Raw genomic sequence first — 20,100 nt, forward strand, 5'->3', positions numbered from 1 at the left:
GCGCAGACGCCCTCGCACCGGGGACCGGCACACTCCGTTGTCGGTTCGCCTGCTCCACGGCGGATGGCGGCGAGAGGAGCCCCAGGTGATGGAGAACAGCAGATGCGGGCTACGGCCCTCGGCTACCGGGGCCCAACTCCCAATAGGCGGGGACGGCAGAGAAGGCGGGAGCTTGTGGCACTGGGAGGGTTTCGGGGAATCGCACACTCCGCCAGCAGTAGCCCGAACTTGTCGTTGTGTCACAGGGCGAACCCAATACCCACGACGCGTCCCCCATGCAGCCAGCCAGGCACTGCGGACTGAAGCGACGGGTTTCTCTCACGTGACCTTTATTGACTTAGGGCAGCTGTGGCTCAACTGAACTCGCTAACTGCTCACGAGTGAGCCCGGGGCAGGGGCGGGCAGGTGACAACCCCGGGTGCTAAGTGGCCGGTGCGCACGCCTGTCCGGGGAAGGTAGTAGGCACATGCAGCGGCCGCCCTTTGTTCCTGGCTGAGTAAGCTTGTCTAGAGAAAGTGTCCGCGGCCTGCCACTCGGTAGGTGACATGTACCAGGACAGGGCGGTGGGGACACGCTCAGGCACATACTGGAGGCAACGGGAGTGCGGCCGAGGATGCATGGACCCCCCTTTACCTGCCCTGCACCCCAGAACCTCAGGATGGCGAGGGTCCCGTTAGAGGTAAGCAGTGCATGGTATCGAGCCTGCGCTGTCAGAAGGCCACACTTCCAGCACCTCTGAAAGTAATGGGCCCGTGGCTGACCCCTCCCTCGCCCTCTGCCCCCTTCAGTCTGCTAGGCCTGCTACAACTCTCCGCAAGCTTTGCTGCATCTGCAAGGCCGAGTTGTGCCCCCAGTGTATCCATGTGCTGTGGCCCCCTGTTCTGTGACGAGGACGGAGAGCTGGCTCACGAATTCCGTGAGGGGACAGTCATCACCAAGCTGAGGCAGGTGCCTAAGGACCCGATTCCTCAGGGCACCGTGAAGCTGCAGCCCAGCCCCTCATCCACGTGCATTTCCCTGTGACCCTCCACGAGGGGTGAGCCTGGGGGGGGGGGTTGCGGGCCTAACCACCTCCTGCCCCAGCAAGAAACCCTCACCTCAGCTCAAGGTGTGGCTTCCAGTGCAGACCCTGGGCTGCAGGCACAATCCTGAATAAACTCCGGGCCTGAAACCCGAGCGGGGAGCGGGTGCTGGTTTGTGTGCAGACAAGAGTGGCTGGTGGCCGCTGAGGGCTAACAGCAGAGTTCCCATGCCGCCTTCCCCAGCAATGCCTACGAGGCGCAGGGCAGGGCAAATGCTGAGCGCGGATGCCTGGCTCCTGTGCCCTGCCCAGCCTGCTTTCTTCCAAGTGCGTCCAGGGCCCAACCCTGCTAGGGGCCACAGCACCTTACAAGGCAGGGCCTGCCTTCCTCCAGCCCCTGAGCTGCGGGAGCTGTGCACAAGCGGGAACTTCCTTTCCCTCACTTTTTATTACCCTATTGTTGGAGCATTTCAGCCGTTTGCTACCCAATTCCTCCTCTGTTGGACAGAGGCTGGGGGCCATGCGAGCCTGATCCTTCCTGCCCCCTGCCTGTGTTCCCACCCCCAGATGGATGGCCAGTTTGCTGGCTGTTAATAGGAGTAGGGACTGGTGTGGGAGGCTTCTCCCTGCATCCAGGACTGGACTGATCGCCCCCTCACTACAACTAGCTGTTGTCCCCTGATGTCATCCTCTCCCCCTCCCCCCAGTTGAGAGGACAAAGGATGGGATCAGGAAGGGCTACGGATGCGTGTGCCAACCCACGTACATCCCTTGCCTTTTGCACCAGCACCCCTCGTTGGGAGGACACCATCCACCACCCTGTGGTGAGGGACAGCACCCAAGGGCTGGTGCCAATAACTCTGAGGAGCCCACCACCCTTTCCCTGGCACTATGCCCGTCCCTCAGGTCAGTTGGGGGAAAGTACTGGAGTCCCTGGGCAGGGACAAAGGACAGAACAATATAATAGGAATATACTTAAAATGTGGAAGTTTGTAAATAGTCTAGTCCATGACGTTTTGAGGGCAGAGTCTGATTTCTACACAGAAATGACTTTAAATAATTCCTTACTGTGCAAGCTCTGTGCTTCAAGACTGGGAAATCGTGTGGGGAGGGTGGTCCCCAATCTAGGAGGGCTGTGGTGTTATTTCTTCAGTTTCAATAAAGTTATTTGTAGACCCTGCAAAAAATAATATTATAATTAATAACTATGTGTGGTACCAGGTGGGTACTGGAAATATCAGGGGAGCACTTTGTAAAGTTTATGATTTTCTAACTACTATGCTGTACACCAGAACTAATACAAAACAATATTGCATAAAACCTGTAATTGAAAAAAAAAATAAAAATAAATAAAAGCAACTGGTGGAGAACTCTCTGTTTATATACATTTTGAAAGTGAATATGTAGTTCAAAAATAATAAAATTTTGAATGATCAATATTTTAATTTGCTTATTCATAAGATCAGTTAATTTTCCATGGCTGTTCTACATTTTTTTAAAGTTTGGGTCATCATTAGAAAAAGATTAATGCCTACTCCTATTTGTACCTTGTTTATATTTGAAAAGAAAGCAAGAATACGTCCAACAAATTAATTTTTTCAACGAATTAATTTTAATTCTTATTTTTTTACAGTCCTGTAGGACACTTGCAATAATTTAACAAAGGATGCAAAGCAGCTTGGCTATTTTGTCATAACTGCTATCTGAGTTACCTATTTTTTCTAAGTCATACAGATAAGAGAATAAAGATATAAAGGTCACTATATTTTATAGGAAATGGTATTTGGAACTGTATTCATGTACCTATAGCCTTCAAATTCATAAAAACATAAACATATAAATGTCCCTTCAAAAGTTACATGTTTTTATTTTAACATTTAAATATTTTAAAAATCATTTCCGTTTCAGAAAATTGGACGAAGTCAGTTGTCAGGAAAGCCGGCAACCCATGCCAGGTGTTTCTGGCTGATCTCTCCGTCAGAGGGAGGAACGCACAGCCAAGGAAGAGTCTACAGACCACAAGCTGCTGTCACTGAAATAACCAAACCACAAGTTTTAAAAATCGGTTTCACCTTGCATGGAATTAACAGGAAGTCCAGTCTTTCCTGGACGCAAACTGATATGCAGAAGAAAACCCCACCTGTTTCATGACATATCCTGCCTTTGTCCCTGTGTACCGCTGGGCACGTTAACAGTCTCTCTCAGCTTTGCTGTCCTCACATATAAAATGCTGGCAGGATGGTTGTAAAGATTAAATGAGATCCTGTATATAAAGTGCCAGGAACCCAGTAAATATGGTGATGGAACATCCTTAGCCCTTCCTCTGCCCAGCTAACTTTAAGATTTGCCCGAAGAGTCACAGCCTCTGTGAAGCCCTCCCGAATGCCCTCAGACCCCTGAGCCTCGGCCTCTTTAGTCGCTTAAAGTGTAAAATGACTGCTGGCTACTTGGCATTGGTGCTTGGCCTGCATTTGTGGGTCCTGAGGCCAGGAAGGTGTCTTGGTCCTCTCTTTGCCCCCAGCGCCTGGCAGAGTGTAAAGCAATGTGCAATCATTGCTGCCTCGCCTTTCTGATAACATAGTGACGTCTCTGGAAATAGTTTTAAATAATATTGCAAACAAGATCATATGAAGTTGCTATGGGTTCTCCCTTCAGATTGTGGGCTCTTGTGAAAGCAGGAAGGTGTCTTCTGTAACATAGACCCTTACAGTAAATACCTCTGAGACAGAAAGAGATTGGAGTCAATTATTTTACATTTACTGATAAGTTAAAAATAACAAAGCAATCTGACCTAAGAGATGAAGGCCCGGCCCTTGCAGAGGCCATGGAGCACTGCCAGCTGCGGGCTTCCTGGCTGCTCCTTGGAAATGGAAATCGGGAATGAAAGGAGCCTCTGATCACAGGAAAGGCCGGGGAAGGGACAGAGCTGCGATTGTACCAACTTTTGATCTAAAAGAAATGACATGGACAAAAGGAGAGTGATGTGGGCAAACCCATGAAGAGAGCCTTTCTGCATTCAGGTATAACAACTGATGTTTGTGCCCAATGCAGAGGACTCCCCGTAACCACAGCAACCAGGAGCCAGGCTATACGTCCAATGCGCAGAGTTCCTGTGCTGTTCGTTATTTTTTAGTATGGGCCACAGGTAGGGAATTTGCGGTTGGTAGTATTTTATGAAACATCAATTTGCAATATTGCCAATGTAGGGAGGGAAAAATTATATTTTTTGCTTTTTATTTTTTAATTTAAAATATTTTAAAAAATACATATTACTTCATTTTATTGTTGTGCAATTACAGTTGTCCTGATTTTTCCCCATTGCTCTCCCCTGGCCCGCCCACCCGGGGGAAAGAAAGGGAAGGGTCTAGTCAAGGAAACCAATTTTTCCCAGGGAACTGACTGTGGGAAAAATCATTTTTCTTCTACTCATCTAGGTTCTTGGCTGGGGCTCTGTATCAGAAGAAAAATTAACAAGAGGAAAGCATACACATTTACTTAATATACGTTGTACGTGACACAGGAGCCTTCGTAAGGAAATAAATATCCAAAGAAACAGTTAAATCCAAGTGGTTTTATGCTAGGTCTGACAAGAGAGGGAAGTCATGGGGAAATGTGAGGACAAAGGGTAGTAAAGTGAGGGAAAGCCAGCAAGGCCTGTTTGTTCCAGTCCCTCTCGGCATCCCTCCATGTGTGGACGTAAGAATGGCCTTTTCCGTGGCTGTGGGGAGAGCACCTCTCACTCGGGGGTCCTATGACCTGGCTCAGGGGAGAAGGGGGAGATCAGAGAGTCCTTCCTGCACCTGCCATTTCTCAAACTCCTTCAGCTTAAAATATCCAATATGCCAAGGTGCTGTGTTTTGGGATAGCATGTCCTGAAGCCCGTCATCGAGGACTTTTGTCAACCATAAGGATATAGGGAGAGCCGTCTCCGTGCACTCGTGTTTGTCATCAGGTACGTGAAATCTGACCCATTGCTATGGCCACTTAACTGGCGTCCCTGGATCAGTCCTTGCTTCCCTCCTCGTCTAATTTAACATAGCAGCCAGAGGGACCCTTCCTAAAGGCCTTTCACATCTTACCACTGCCAGCTCCCGAGCTTCTGTGGCTTCCCGTCAGGCTTAGAAAACACCCCAATGTCCTTATCATGGCTGACAGGGCCTCCATGAACCCAAGGACTCTGTGACTTCCCCTCTTGCCCTCCTTTCCCTTGCCACTACGCCTCAGCCCCAGTGGACCCTTGCTGTACCTTGTCTGTGACAGGCACCCTCAGTTGTGAGGACTTTACCTATAAAAAATGTTTTAACACATTGTATGTGGGCACTTTGTGCCAATGTATTATGCTGAGAGTGGGAGATCTTTTGAAACATGCATGCGAATTTTGTCATTATGTAAAATCACTAAAAATTAAAAAGTACTTTGAATTTTCTTTATGAAACTTTGATTTTCTTACCTTAGAATGTATTCTTTATCGTTATTATGAAAGATAAAGGCACTCTATGCAGTTTGCAAAAAATGTAATCTTCCGTGTGTGAGGCGGGCCACCCCCAGCGCCCTCGGCTCAGTGGAAACTCCCTGTCCGGCAGTGGTCTCAGGGTCACGGATGAGAGACAATAGGCAACCCAAACACTGTGTTTAGTCTGGGAGGAGGAAAGGTGGCTGGTCTCTCTAGGGGAGAAGAGCCCCGATCAAGCCTTCCAAGCTCCTTTTACTGAGGAGGGTATCCAGGGGATACAGAGTCAGGAGACACAAATCATCCATCAATTTCAAACGCTGGGATTACTGTTAACAATCACTGGATACTAATAACAATGTACAGAACACAGCAAGCATTCTGGGTCACAGTCCGCTAGGCATCCTGGCACTATATGGACGTCAAGTGCATACGCCTTCCGGGCACTTGATGTCACAAAGGGTCTGTAGCTAACTTAACAGAGCAAGCTTCAAAGCAGAATATTCATTCTTTAAATCCAATTCCCACAAGGACCCCCTGAACGGGCTTTTCGGTCATATCCGTCTCCAGCCTTCCCGGTCTTCCGGTCAAGACTTATATGCCCCCTGGGGGGGCCTAGCTTACAGTCGGGCTACAATTCCCAAAACCATGCAGGGCGGTCCCCTACACGTGTCCTTCATGCAACATGTTTAATTAAGTGAAAGATCCTTTACCCCACAGGCAGGGTTGTTTTTTTTTTAAATACCCTTTATTTTTAGTGAATAAGCCACAGGATATAAAAGAAAAACAAAGTATGCTTAGAAAATGTAATGCTACCTCATTGGCAAAAACAAAAACAAAAACACAGAAAAAACCCAGATTACTATTTTCCTAAATCTACTTGCAAAAGTCACTGACAAAGTTAATACAAAATGAGAAAGAGTACCTAGATTTTTACATCTTGGAGTGTAAAGAAATTTCCATTTCAGGTGCTTTTGCCTAAAATTGTTTGCAAAATTCCAGTATAAATAAAAACTACTCACCCCACACCCCCCAAAAGAAACCAAACTTCAAACATACACACACACACACACACACACACAAAAAAAAAAACCCTAAAGAAAAAGGAAATACTGACATGAACTAATCACATCTGTTTTTAACGTACGGGGCTCTTTCATACCCGCTGAATAGTTTTTAAGACCATTCCACGTCATGTGAAACCGCACTTCAAGACACTTGAAGGTTTAGGTGACTTTGCAAGTTTCTCTTCAAAAGACTAACATGTCACATCTCAATAAGCAGCCCCGGAAAGTAACAGGGAGAAAAGAGATGAAAATAGAATTCACATTTGATGGCCTCAAGCTGATTTCTTCAAAACCATTTGAACACACAAAGATAATTTAGTTTTGAGCACCCTCTGGGGAATTCTGTCATGAGGCAGGTACACTGTACATGTGCTTAGGTCTTCAGGCAGTGCAAGTCAAGAAAGGTAAGCGAAAAGAACTCATGAAAATGTGTAGGTTGTCTAGGTTTGTAGATACCTCAGAAGCAAGCTTCTTAAAGCTATTATAATTACCATTCTATGAATTTTTAAAAGAGAAAAAAATCAGTTGTAATCACGTAGAAGGCTTGTTGGGTTGAACCAATTATATCGATTGGTTACACACTGTTTGTAAGGCCTCAAAGACGTCATTTCCTTTTCAATTCATTTATTAGAGAAATGTTGGTAGATTCAAAGGCTGAAGCAATGAACTTCCGCTGACAGATTCATTCCTGTCTTGACATAAGCAGAATTGGAACTTCAGACCTGGAGGGGTTCAGAGTATGCCATCCCAAGATATGCCATCCTGGCATAAGGGTCACTCTGAGCTGAAAGCAAATGAGAAAAAGCAGACACAGGATGAGCTCCCTGTCCTCCCTGAAAGCAGAACATAAATTCCCCTCATGAATTTTGTACCAGGAAGGGAACAAGCTTATCACCAGAGAGGAGATAGCACTGAGAAGAATCTAAAACAAATAAATCAGACTAAATATTATCTTCCATTAGGCCCCTCATATATTTACTTTCCCAACCTGCTGCCCCTAGAAGCCTAAAGCCCCTTTTCTCTGTCTTGTTACTTCTCTACAAATTTATTGTTCTTGGTTAAGAGGCCAAGTTCTAATCATCCCTTTGAGTTCCTCACCACTGAGTTTTCTCCTGTGTGTATTACGCTGCAAGTGTTAATAAACTGGTTTTCTCTTGCTAACCCATCTTTTGTCAGTCTAATTTGCAGCCTCCCAGCTACAGAGCCTAGGAAGTTTTCTGTCCTTCCCTACAGACCTATCACACAAGCCCTAGAGAACATGAACATTCCCTAACAGCAGAAACCAAATGTCATAGTTGAAGAGTTTATATGCCTTGGAGAACTTTGCAAAGAAAAAAAAACAAAAAACAACTCCTTCAACTAATCAAGGACTCAAAACAAAACACTGTGGGATTAGTTATAGGGTAACTTTCACGGCTTAAGGGAGAGCTGAGGAGTGAGAGAAGAGAGGGGAATAACAAAGCTCTAGTTACTCAATGTTAGAGCCTAAAGGTGCTATGCATTTAGTCCCACAGCTCCAGGAACACACTGATCAGAAGTCAATGCTGGGGCAGTCTCTGACAGAGTTTGGAGGAAGAAAATCTGGGAGCAGTTCAAGTTGGGCTATCTCTGGTTGTGCAGCTTGGGCAACTCACGGCACCTCTGTGGACCCATTCCATCATCTGTAAAGTATCCAGAGTAACAGTCTTTTCTCAGAGCTGTGGGAAAAAAATCCAGTGAGAGCCCAGGTATGAGCAGTTTTCAACTCTGATGGCATTTTAAAAGAGCTTGAGGAATTAAAAAGGAAATGTCCACACCTGGGCTGCAGCCCATAGATTCAGATGTAATTGTTCAAGGGCGGGCCCTGAGCCTCGGTGGGCTGTCTAAGCTCCCCACACGATTGCAATATGCAGCCACTGCTGAAAACTCCAGGCCTATTGGCTAAAACAGCGCTTGTCAAACTGTCTCGAACAGGATGGCGTGGGGATCCTGCCAAAGTGCAGATTCGGATTCGGCAGCTTGGGGCCTGAGTGCCTGCGTTTCTAACACGCTCCTAGGTTATGTTGAGTTCTTCTCAGCCACTCTGAGGACAGCAAAGTACTAAGGGGCACAAAGCACAAAGCAAACAGTCAGCCACTCTCCATCCAAACCCTCAGCTTTCAGTGACAGTGCGGTAAACATCGGCAAACGACTTTCTTTCCTTCCTCTCGGGGTTGTTTGAAGAACAGCGTGTATAAGACTTAAACAACAAGCATAAAAGGGTGGTGCGAATAAAAGGTGTCACCCATTACCTGCTGCTGAGCACATTTCTTTACAATTACAAGCACACCCAATTGCTGTGGTACCACTGCTCCCCGCACTCATTACAGATGACATAGGTCATCATTTCCTCGTCTGGGTTCGATCTCCGCACCCAGCTCGGAAGGAAAAGTGTCCCTCTGGCGATGACAGTGACTTTGCAATTGAACTTCTCACAGCGTCTGCATTTTATTTTCTTTGTCTGTGTGCCCTCTGCCATGTGGGGAAGGCAATGTTCCTGGATGCCAGACTCCGTATAGGAGGCTCTCAGCTCTTTCAGTTCCTTGCTTGCCATTTCCATGACAGTCATTTTGGCAAATTCTCTCGGCGACATGGTCCCAGAGAGCAAGTTTTGCTGTAAGTGAGAATTTTGGGGGTTCTTCAGATTGGCAACTTTGCTTCTGATACAGGTTTTATATTTTTTGAGGTTCTTTGAATAAAGGGCAAAAATGTGCTCTTCAATTTCTCTTGCCAAGTTTTGCCACAATTCGGCTTTGGGCTGATCCGTGGAAGAACGAGCCAGAGCTTCATAAAGAAGCTCTGTGCACTTCATTCTCACGGGCACGGCAGGATCCGGCAACTCACTTGATCTCTTGCCAGTGGATTCAGGGTCACCACCCCTGACATGCTCTTCCTTAGGTTCCATTCGACTAGTGCTATTTTCAGGCACAATCATTTCAGTGGCTTTTGCCATAACATCCGGGGACGACAGCAGAGAATCAGAACTGGAACCACCCGATGTCTCATCTTGACTTGAGTCATAAGAAAGTGCTGAAGTTTTGTTATTTCCACCCGTGGGGAAGAACATGGGGTCCCTCGCCTTGAAATGAGGATCCTTATAAAGAGCTTTCCATTCTGACAGCAAACATTTGGCTTTCTTTCTCAAAGCCACCGTGGGGCAGTTTTTGAGGACTCTGTACACAGCCCTGGCCACATCTGTCTGCTGGAGATGCTCCTTAGTCACATGCAGAGTTTGTAGCTCAGTCAGGGGGCTGCCAAGATCCTCAAAGTTCCTTTCAGACATCAGCTGCTCAATAAGGGAAGCTCTGGCAGCTATCTGGGTCTTGTCAGACATTTTCACAGCTGTAAAGAAAAGAGAGTTTTCCATTTTCTTAGGCCTGCGTTTGCCAGTCACAGCTTCCTGAGGGTAGCGTAGCACATTCCGCTACTCCGTGTTTTCTAGGAGTTACATACCACAAATAGGCACCACGTGTTAGAAAATGGGATCTGCAGTGTGGCATGATTTAGTTTCCTAAGTTTGATTCTCAGTTGTTTTTTTTTTTTTTTTTTTTTTTTAATGGCACTGGAAACAGCTTCTGCATTAACCACTGCTTAAAGGAAGCTTGCTGGAAGATCTGCTACTACCTTTGCCACCTCCAATTTTACAATCAATGAGCTTCCAGGATCCAGACTTGTCACCTCCCTTGCATGCATGGAATTTGGTGGTCACATTGGGGATGAAATCGTGCCAGTGTCAACACCCACAGGGTACAGCTGAGCAAGGCTAGACTACTTCCTCCCAACACTCGGCTATATAACGGAACTACTGGTTGATTTTATCATCTTTACACAGTACTTTTCTGAATATAAAAGAATGAGAAACAGGGCAAAAGGGATGCTGTTTAGATGTCCCAAGGGATCTAAAGAAGTTGTGAGCTAGCACAGCTTGGGAGGCAGTAGCAGTCAGGTTTGATGCACCCCAAAGTGTTCAGCAGGCCCCACTGTGCGGGCATCTGAGATTTCTGAACCACAGGGTCAAGGTTCAGACTAAGCAATTCAGAGGACTCAGGCCTTTGGACTAAGTGGTCCCTAGGCCAAAAAATATTTCTGTTAACTTTTTTCTGTTTTTAACTTTTAGGTGTGAAAAGTTGCTTGATGACTACATCTGTGTAAATCTCATCCTGGGCAGGCAGATGTTTACTTTACCTAACCAGTCTATTTCTCCCTCCACATAATTAATGTACATAATCTTGCCTACATAATACCTGTGGGCCTGAATCTGCCCATCTGGTCTATATGTGAACCTGAGCATCCTGATGGCAGGTATCTTGTCTTTTAAAACCTTCATGTGAAATGTAATGTCCTTTTCCTTAGCAAATTTATTTCTACAAACTTTAAGGAAATGAGAGATGTGGAAGCTGTATATGTAAGAAATTTCTTCAAATTGAGAAGAAACTTGAAGGTCCCAAATGATTCAACTTCCACATGAATGTTCACAGAAACATTATTCATAACAGACAAAAAGTAGAAACAACCCAAATGTCCATCAACTGATGAATACACAAAATGTAGTATATCCATACAGTGAAATGCTATTTGGCTATAAAACCAAATGAAATTCTGATACACACTATAAAATGGATGAGCCTCGAAAACACTACACCAAGTTACAGGCACATAGGACCACATATTGTATGTGCCTGGAATCAGAATACCAGGAAGGCGCTCCATCGCTGGGGCTTCGTGTCTAGATGAGCAGTCACAATTTCCTCCGAAGGCTGTCCCTGCCTCTAAAACAGTTCCCTCTCCCCTCAAACGTCACCCCCCAGCGTTTCCCTGTAGGTCAGCTCAAGAACAACCAAGATTCCCAGCCTTGCGTTTTCACCACCAGGGAAAGCTGGAATGGAGACCACCTGGGCAATCTTTTATTTATTTATTTAGTCAGCCCGTCATTTAAAGGTCACTGAAAGGACCCATGGGCCATCCATTTAGGGTCTAAAGTGAGTAGCTATTTTTCTAATAATCAAGATTCAGTACTTCAAGATCATTGTTTTTCCCTTTTCTTTCTTTCTTTTTAACATTTTATTTTTAGAGAGAGGGGAAGTGAGGGAGAAAAGCATCAATGTGTGGTTGCCTCTTGTGCGCCTGCAACCGGGGACCTGGTCCACAACCCAGGCATGTGCCCTGACTGGGAATCGAACCAGTGACCTTTTGGTTTGCAGGCAGGCGCTCAATCCACTGAGCCACACCAGCCAGGGCCAAAGTCTGTTTTTAATGGAGACACAAGTAGAAGGCAGACTGCAAAGGACCTTATACGCTACAGTAAAGACTGGACATTTTTTTTTTCACTTCTAGAATAGTAGGATGACTTGGAACATTTGAAAGAAGGGATGTGACATCTGACTCATGATTTAAGAAGAGCATTGTGTCTGCAATTTGGAGAATGGATTGTAGTGGAAAGTGAGCGTGGATGCATGAAAGCCCGGGAAGCCTGGGGAGGAAGCTGCTATGGTCTGCCAAGGGGTAGCAGTGACACCAAGGTGGTGGAGATGGAAAGATAGGAATGAATTCGAGATGTACAGGTGACCCTTGAACAACATGGGTTTGAACTGTGCTGGTCCACTTATATGCAGATGTGTTTCAATAAATACATACAGTACTGTATGATCGCTCCCTTATGATTTTCTAATAATATTTTCTTTATAAGAATACAGCATGTAATACATAGAACATACAGGATGTGTGAATTGTCTATGTTTTCCATAAGGCTTCCGGTAAACAGTAGGCTGTAAGTAGTTAAGTTTTGAGGAAGTCAAAAGTCACACTCGAGAACATCCAATTGCACAGAGGTCAGCACCCCTAACACCCACATTGTTCAAAAGCAAACTACCGGTACTTTGGAGGGAAAACTATCAGGACTTGCTGCAGAACTGCTGGGGCGGGTAATGGGGAATCAATGAGGCAAGGTCTTCAGCCTGCACAGTCCCCTTGAACATGGACCTTCTTACAAGAGGTTCACAACATCCCATTTTAAGGATGAAAAACCACAGACACTGGCTCTCACTTCCTGAGTTCTCTTGAGTCTAGAGGCCCTTTGCTGGATGATGCCGGTGACACCAAAATGATGCAGAACCGGTCCCTGCCCTCCAAGGGCTCTCAGTCTTTGAGGGGCAGGCTGCAGACTCAAGGATGGAGTAACGTTCCAGGGTGATCAAAGCCGGGACACAGGGAGGAACAGGAACAATGAGAGACCTAAGCAGGCAAAACAGTGTTGCCTGAGGCAAAGGGTGGATGAGGTCAGGGAGGTGTTTTTAGAGGTTTTAAACCTTCTTGGTTTAAAAAAAAAAAAGTTTTATCAAGAAGGCAGGCTTTCCTTTGTTGGTGGCTATGATTAGGACCTTTGTCTCCGGATCTGAAGTTTGGGTCTACCCATTTGGTTACACCATATCCCAAAGAGGCAGCTTATCTATAGACAGGGTTTGGAAATTAAGGGTTTGAATCCCTGCTATTTACCAGCATGTGACCTGGATGCTGTTTAGGCTTTTTGAGCGTGCTCACTGCTCTTATTCGGGCGTAAGGAGATTGCTCCCGGTTTTGTTCAGTTCGGTTTCTCCGCGATCACAGTCTCGCTTCCTCACGTACCACGTACCTGGGGCTTTATGGCTCTCCTCCCACGCTAGGAGACAGGCGTTTTTCCTTTTTAGAGTTCCACCTCTAAAGACTGAAGACATTTAAAGAGGTCTTCCCCAAAATCAAAAGCTCGGTAAACAAAGACCAGGCAAGATAGCACAGAAAAATAAAATATACACACCCTCAATTGCTGGGCATTTGTGTTACAGAAACAGGGGTGTTCCAAAAAACCCCAGAGTTTGCTGCTGGGGGATGGGGAGAAGGAAGCAGCTTTTAGAATGCCTCCACATGCCTGAGGTGGTGGCTAGTGTCTTTCTTATGCAAAATGGCTTTAATGCATCCAAAGCCTCAGGCGGATGGGAGGGGTCTTGGACCAGGGGACGGTATGGAGAAAGCACACAGAGCCTGCGTGAGGTTCTGTGAATGGTCAGAACTGGTCACCGCACCCGCTGCATCAGAGGACGCAGTCAGGGATTTAAAAATAAGCGGCAGACATTTTAGCCAGGCTGACCGTGCGGATTGGACTGAGGCTGAGGCTGACTGTGTGGATTACAAAAGGACTAACTATACAGTTTACAAGGAGGCTGAGAAACCATGAGGTTCTGGGTTAAAAGCTGGTGGACCCCATAACACAGACGAGGTCTCCCCAGTCAGAAATGAATGATTGGCAGCTAGTGGTAAAGCTGAACTGTGTTTGGAAAGTAGGGAAAGGGTTTCTCTGACTTTTCTAAAACTAGGCTGGTTTGGTGGGGGGGAGGCAAGGATATGTGTTTATGGGTGTTTTAAAGAACATAAGACTTAACAACAGAAATCTGCAAATAGCTAAATCTATATAACTGTTAAATAAACAATTCTTTTTCTTTTCACCAAACTCTGGCATTGAGAGTTATAATTTTGGCGGCGGGCAATCGGGCCCCTAACTAAAGAGCCCGTGGGTTTGTTTTCAATTGGAGCAGCCCAGGGGTTCTGTAACATTTGCCTCAACATGGTCTGCCTGAGATCTCGGGGTCTGGAGGAAGTCATGGAACCATGTCATAGTGATGAGGTCTCAGGCTCTCCCCCACTTGCTGGAAGGTTCCCTAACAAAGAAGAAACAGTTGTCCTGCCTGCATTCTATACTCATTCTATATGCACGAACACCAAAAAAGCAGGAGTGGAGTTGGCTGGATATCAACGAGCTGGTTAATAAGAGACAGGTCTAGCACGCCAAGAAGGAGGTTAGGCAATATTTAACTTAGGTTAGAATTTCTCAACGAAGGGTCAGAGTCTCTAGGACATTCTGAGGGGAAACCTGGCTACAGTGGCAGGGCGACAGTGCCATGAGAGCAGCGGTCTGGTGTCCCAGCAAAACCTGTCCCTTACTCACGGAAATCCACATATGTTTTCCTTTCATGCGTAAGCAATTTGTTCTTTGCTCCATCTGTCCCTTATTTACCGTTTCTCCATATTTACTCATTTTCAATTCTTAATTGTGGTTAACTATATATACCACAGAATTTACCATCTTAACTCTCTCTCTAAGTATACAGGAGTGTTAAGCACATGCAGTGTTGTGCAATCAACCTCCAGAACTCTTCAACTTTCAAAACCAACTCTGTACCCATTAAACACGAACTCCCCATTCCCTACCCACCCCTGGAGCCATTCTATATTCTATCTCTATGGGTTTGACTACTCTGGATACCTCATATAAGGGGAATCACAAATATTTGTCTTTTTATGACTGGCTTCTTTCACTTAGCATAATATCAGCGAGTTTCATCCACGTTGTAGCGTGTGTCAGGATTTCCTTTTTTTTTAAGATTATTTATTTATTTATTTTTAGAGAGAGGGGACGGGAGGGAGGAAGAGAGGGAAACATTAATGTGTGGTTGCTTCCTGCGCACCCGCAACTGGGGACCCGGCCCGCAACCCAGGCACATGCCAGGAACTGAACCAGTGACCCCCCTGGTTCACAGGCCGGCACTCAATCCACCGGGCCACACCAGCCAGGGCAGGATTTCCTTCCTTTGTAAGGCTGAAAAATATTCCACTGAATGAAGAGACCACATTTTGATTATCCATTCATCTTTTGATGGACACTTGGGTTGCTCCCACCTTTTGGCTCTTTTGAATAATGCTGCTATGAACACAGAGGGTACGAATACCTCTTCAAGGCCCTGCTTTCAAACTCTTTTGGGTGTATACCCAGAAGTGGGACTGATGGGTTATATGGTAATTCTGTTTTTAATTTTTCAAGGATCTGCCACGCTGTTTTCCATTGTCCTCCTTATTTCTAGCAGCATTTCAATCCTGTCGAACTTTCTACTCCCCGTATGGGACAGCCATGTAACATAAAGCACTTATGAGCCTAGGATGGTACAGTATGGGAGCACTGGGATACAAAATTTTGAGAACTACCATAAAAAGACAAAGTGAGCTGTGTGTCTGCTTTAGAGTTCTGCACAGTTCATTCAATAAATATTTATTATGTATCTAGGACATGCTAGACACTGAGCCTAAAGAGATCCTCTCCATCTTGAAGGAGCTACCGGTCCAGTGGAAGGAAGGAATACAAAGAAGCAGGCCAACTACATTCCTTAAGGACAGACGTCATCCAGTAGGGGACAAAGACAGGAGGAATACTGAAACCACATGTGGGCTCGCCATCATCTGGCCGGTTCCCGGTGCTTCCTCACCGCCTTCACTGGGTTTTGTCAGAGGGCCCATTCTTTAGTACATATCTTAGCAAGATATTCCCTCATTTTCCCACTTGGAGCCCTTCAGGGCTCCCCCGCTGCTCTCAGGATGGAGCCAAGGTCCTTGGCCAGTTAATAAAATAGCCCCTTCCAGCCTCCTCTGTGCCCAGGCTGAACTACCGACAGGCACTGCCCACGTCACAGCTCTGGCCTTTGCTCCAGTAGCTCCCTGACCCTGGCTTCTCTCTCACTGTGAGTGGCTCTCAATCCTTGCTGCAAATCCAAACCATCTGGAGAAACGAAGCAGCAAAACACAAAAACAAAGAACGCCAGGCCCTTGTTTGGTAAAACAGTATCAGAATGAATCACAATCTCTGAGGGCAGGCCTGGGTAGTGTCTCAGCTCTCCAGGTGATTCTGATTTAAACCAGAGCTGCCACCACCGCAGAGGCACAGTCCCTTCCGGCGGCAGGGCTGTCCCAGGTATGCTGCTGTCAGCCCAAAGACAGCTTCCATTCTGTTCTAAGACTGAGCACACAGACCCTCTCTGGCCGCGATTTTGCTAGATGAGCCCCCATTAAATCAGGAAACATTAAAAACATTCTGCTGTGCACAACGAATCTGAGAACCTTCTCTACAAATTACAAGTGGGGGCTGCCATGTTTTAAGTGTCAGGATGCACCCAATTCCCGCACTTACCTCTTAACGGCAGAAGGCAATGTGCTTTGATTGAGCAACTCTACGTGCTGTATACACTCATGTCGTCCCAATTCTCATAATCACTGAGACAGGCGTTATCTCCCTCTTACGGATGAGGAAACCTGTGAAAAACATAAAGTACTTGCACATTGTTTTTTCATGGTGCATATCCCATTAATTTTTTTCATTGCCTGCCTTACTCCACAAGACCATGAGAATGACGTTTGTTTCATTCACTGATACACAGCTGGCAAACACCTGGCCGGTGCTCACTATTTACTACTCAACAAATAGTTTTTGTTCAATGAGTGAAGAGCATTCAGGATGCTCTCTTCTCCTGTCTGCTCGTGAGCTTCATTCTTTTCACTACAGATCGCCTTGCTTGTACCCACTGCACCTAGGATCAGGGCCCCCTCCACTTCCACAAGAGACCAACCTCATCTCAATTCTAGTACCAAAAGTATCACTAACAAAAATTCTAGTTAAAAAAAAAAAAAGAGGTGTGGTGTCTACTGTAGGCTAACCCAGTGGGCTCTAGGAGTCAAGCCATTTGAGGGTAAGGAGGGTCAAGAAGGTAGTTCCCAGAAATGATGCATGTTCAGCATGCTGGGTTACCGTCATGACCATTCCGCACTTCATTTTCCTCATCTACAAAATGGGGGAAATCCAATATCCTAGGAGTCGTCGGCAGCCGTCCGTCTCGAGAGACGATGGTGTAGCTTCTTAAGTGTCTATCTGCACCAACGAGAATGGCTGTGCAGTCCAACTCGGGAGTGACACGGTATCTGTCTCCTCCCGTGTTGAATCGACATCTTGTGATGACGCTGGAGTGTCCTCTCCAGTGAAGCTGAAGCTACAGAGCCTGGGCAGGGTGATATGGAGGGTCTGCTGTTGCCCATGCAGCAGACCCCCCCTCTCTTCGCAGCTGAAGGGTCCAAGGGAAAGACGGAGTCAATACAGCTTGGGTTCAGGTGCGCCGCAGGAGTTGCCGGTGTTGACTACAACGTCAAACCGCCTTAGGGACTCCGGCTCCGGATTTTCTGTCGGGGTTTACTCCCTTAGCCTTTCCCCTGAAGAGGTATGCCGCAAGGCAGCGGAGGTTTTTTGGAGTCAGAGTTTTCCTTCTCTGATGTGCCCTGACTGGAAGATCGAACCAGCGACACTTAGCTCGCAGGCCGACGCTCAATCCACTGAGCCAAACCAGCCAGGGCTGATCCTAGGAGTAATGCAAGAGTTAAATTAGATAGTCCTTATGAAGTCCTTAGAACTCTGTCTGTCACACAGTAAGCCTGACTGACAGTTGCACAGGTCGACATTAGCATCTACCGGTACCTACCATACCAGGCATTATTCTAGAACAGAGGGTTGGCAAAGCTCTTGTTGAAAAGGCCCAATAGTAAATATTTTATTATACTTTGCAGACCATCCATTCTGTGTGTTTATTACTCAATTCCGCTGCTCATGTAGCAGGAACAGCAACCATTGACAATACATAAAAGAATGGGTATGGCTTTGCTCCAATACATCTTTTTTTCAAACACAGGCAGGCTAGATAGGGCTGCAAGTCATAGTTTGCTGATCCCAGTCTAGAGCAATGCTCTCCAATAGAAACATAATGCAAGCCACAGAGAGAATTTAAAATTGCCTCGTAGCCGCGTTAAAAAACAAACAGGTGAAATTAATAATACATTTTATTTAACCCAGTGTATCCAAAAATAATGCCATTTGAACATGTAATAGGTATAAAAAGTTATTGAAATACTTTACACTTTTTCATACTAATTCTTCAAAAGTTCGCTGTTTTAAACTTCCTGCACAACTCAGTTCGGACTAGGCACATTTTCAGGGACTAAATAGCCTTATGTAGATAGTGGATACCATACTGGATATCCCAGTTCTAGAGCATATGCTAATATAGACAATGCTTAGATACCCACCCATACTGCCAGCTTCTGAATACATATCAAAAGGCTTATACAGCGCCAGCAAGACTAGGCCCTAAATATCAGTTGACCGAATGCGTATAAGAGCTTGTAAATATTAATACTACAGTCTGCACATACCTGGCCTAAACCCTAAAGAACAGAAAGACCAAAGAAAAACGTCCAAAAGCTGGTAACAAATCAGTAACCTGGATATGTTTAGAGTTTTAGGTATTTCTAAGATCTAAAGAGAAAAATTAACTTTCTAGCTGTAACCCACATAACACCTCTCCAGCTACACAGGGAGCCCCTTCCCTCTATGGGGAGAAATGCGAAGTGTTGGTAGGGCCATCGACGTTTCGGAATTGTCACTCAGCGCTGTGCCAGGGCCCTCTCACGTTATGCTCATCCCTTGCAAAGGCGCAACGAGTGGAAGGGACCAGCTCAAGGGCCTGCCCGGGTTCGGGTTCCAGCGGGTCAGGTGGAGCGACAAGCAAAACCTGTTGCAAACTGTCCCAGGGTGACAGCCCGGCACCAAACACATAAGCAGCGGCAGCCTGAGGGATCTGCCTGCCGCACCCCAGCGACCTCATCTAGAGGAGCAGAGGGGACGCAATAACCGTCACGTCTACACTGCTCAGAGCGCAGACAGACCCCCACCCCTCCCCCGCCCGGCGCAGGCCCGCCCAGGGCGCGCCGGAGACCCTCCCCACTTCCCGCCCGCCCCCCCAGCAGGCCCATCCTGGGCTCCCCGAGACCCTCCTTCCCTCGCCCCCACCCTCGCAGAGCAAGCCCGCCCAGGGCACTAGACCCTCCCCTAGCAGGGGTGGGCAGAGACCCAGGCGAACACGGGGCGTGGCTCACAGAGAAGCGCAGGCAAAGAAGGGGAGCCCTCCGCGGCGACCTCCACGGCTAGAGAGAACTCCAGGTTCCCAGGGCCGGACCAAGAAGGCTCGACCAATCAAAGCCCGCAGGTTAGAGCACAGGGCGCAGTGAGCGCATGCGTGCTGGGGAACTAGCGCCTGCGCAGAGCAGAGCTGTCAGAGGACGCGAGGCGGCCTTTCCGCAGCTCGCCGGAGGAGGTTGGCCCAGCGCCCATAGTCCAGCATCTTGGCACGCATTGAAAAAACTAGCCTGGCTAATGTTATTGAGCAGCAATGTTTGTTGAGCTACTCTACAATGTACCCTTTCTGCTTCCGGTCAAGACAGGCTCAGCTAAATATTGACAAAACATTGGCTATGACGTTATCTATTTAACAGTAGTTAATTCTACAAGTATTTATTGCACCCCTAGCATGCGTGAGTTGATGCGAAAGTAGTAGGCATTCATTAAGCAGCCATGTGCACTACTCACCTGTACACACCTTTCCCTGCGAGGGTCCAATTAAACCGAAGTGACGGTAGAACCAGAGAATGTGGCAGCCTTCTTTGCTGATCCCCTCCTATAAGGTAACTTAGGGGAAGGTTCGAGGAAGCAAGGCTTTGCTCTAGATTAGATGCTCTCGGGAAGCAGGGTGATTCTGTGAATCTGCAATGTAATAAAGCTCACCTAGAAGGAGGGAAGACAAGACCATGACTAAAGCTGTAATTAGTAACAAACAAAAACAAACAACCAGCAGTGACAAAACTGTTGAAAT

The 20,100-nt window shown here is 46.6% G+C and overlaps 1 protein-coding gene across 4 annotated transcripts; it reads right to left on the reverse strand.

The window, feature by feature from the left end:
- Positions 1 to 1,102: 1,102 nt before the first annotated feature.
- On the reverse strand, positions 1,103 to 19,436 carry TCEANC (transcription elongation factor A N-terminal and central domain containing). Of its 4 annotated transcripts, none has more exons than XR_016508628.1 (3): positions 19,328 to 19,436; positions 16,542 to 16,663; positions 1,103 to 2,198 (listed from the first exon to the last, which is right to left on the reverse strand). XR_016508628.1 is itself a non-coding variant. In XM_090265060.1 (3 exons), the coding sequence occupies exon 3, from the start codon at positions 9,888 to 9,890 to the stop codon at positions 8,835 to 8,837; it is 1,056 nt and encodes a 351-aa protein (XP_090121186.1). In that variant the 5' UTR covers positions 9,891 to 9,898; positions 16,542 to 16,663; positions 19,328 to 19,436; the 3' UTR covers positions 8,242 to 8,834. The 4 variants fall into 4 exon arrangements, 1 of the variants encoding a protein (XP_090121186.1); XR_016508627.1 differs by lacking the exon at positions 1,103 to 2,198 and adding an exon at positions 7,146 to 7,322; XR_016508629.1 differs by lacking the exon at positions 1,103 to 2,198 and adding an exon at positions 7,894 to 8,235.
- Positions 19,437 to 20,100: the final 664 nt, after the last annotated feature.

The sequence above is a fragment of the Furipterus horrens genome, unplaced genomic scaffold (genome assembly GCF_987537825.1).
Source record: "Furipterus horrens unplaced genomic scaffold, mFurHor1.1.pri manual_scaffold_17, whole genome shotgun sequence".
Lineage (NCBI taxonomy): Eukaryota > Metazoa > Chordata > Mammalia > Chiroptera > Furipteridae > Furipterus > Furipterus horrens.

What these genes read in the sequence shown, in the direction of transcription:
- TCEANC (XM_090265060.1), bottom strand. Translation starts at nt 9,890, where the DNA reads ATGTCTGACAAGACCCAGATAGCTGCCAGAGCTTCCCTTATTGAGCAG.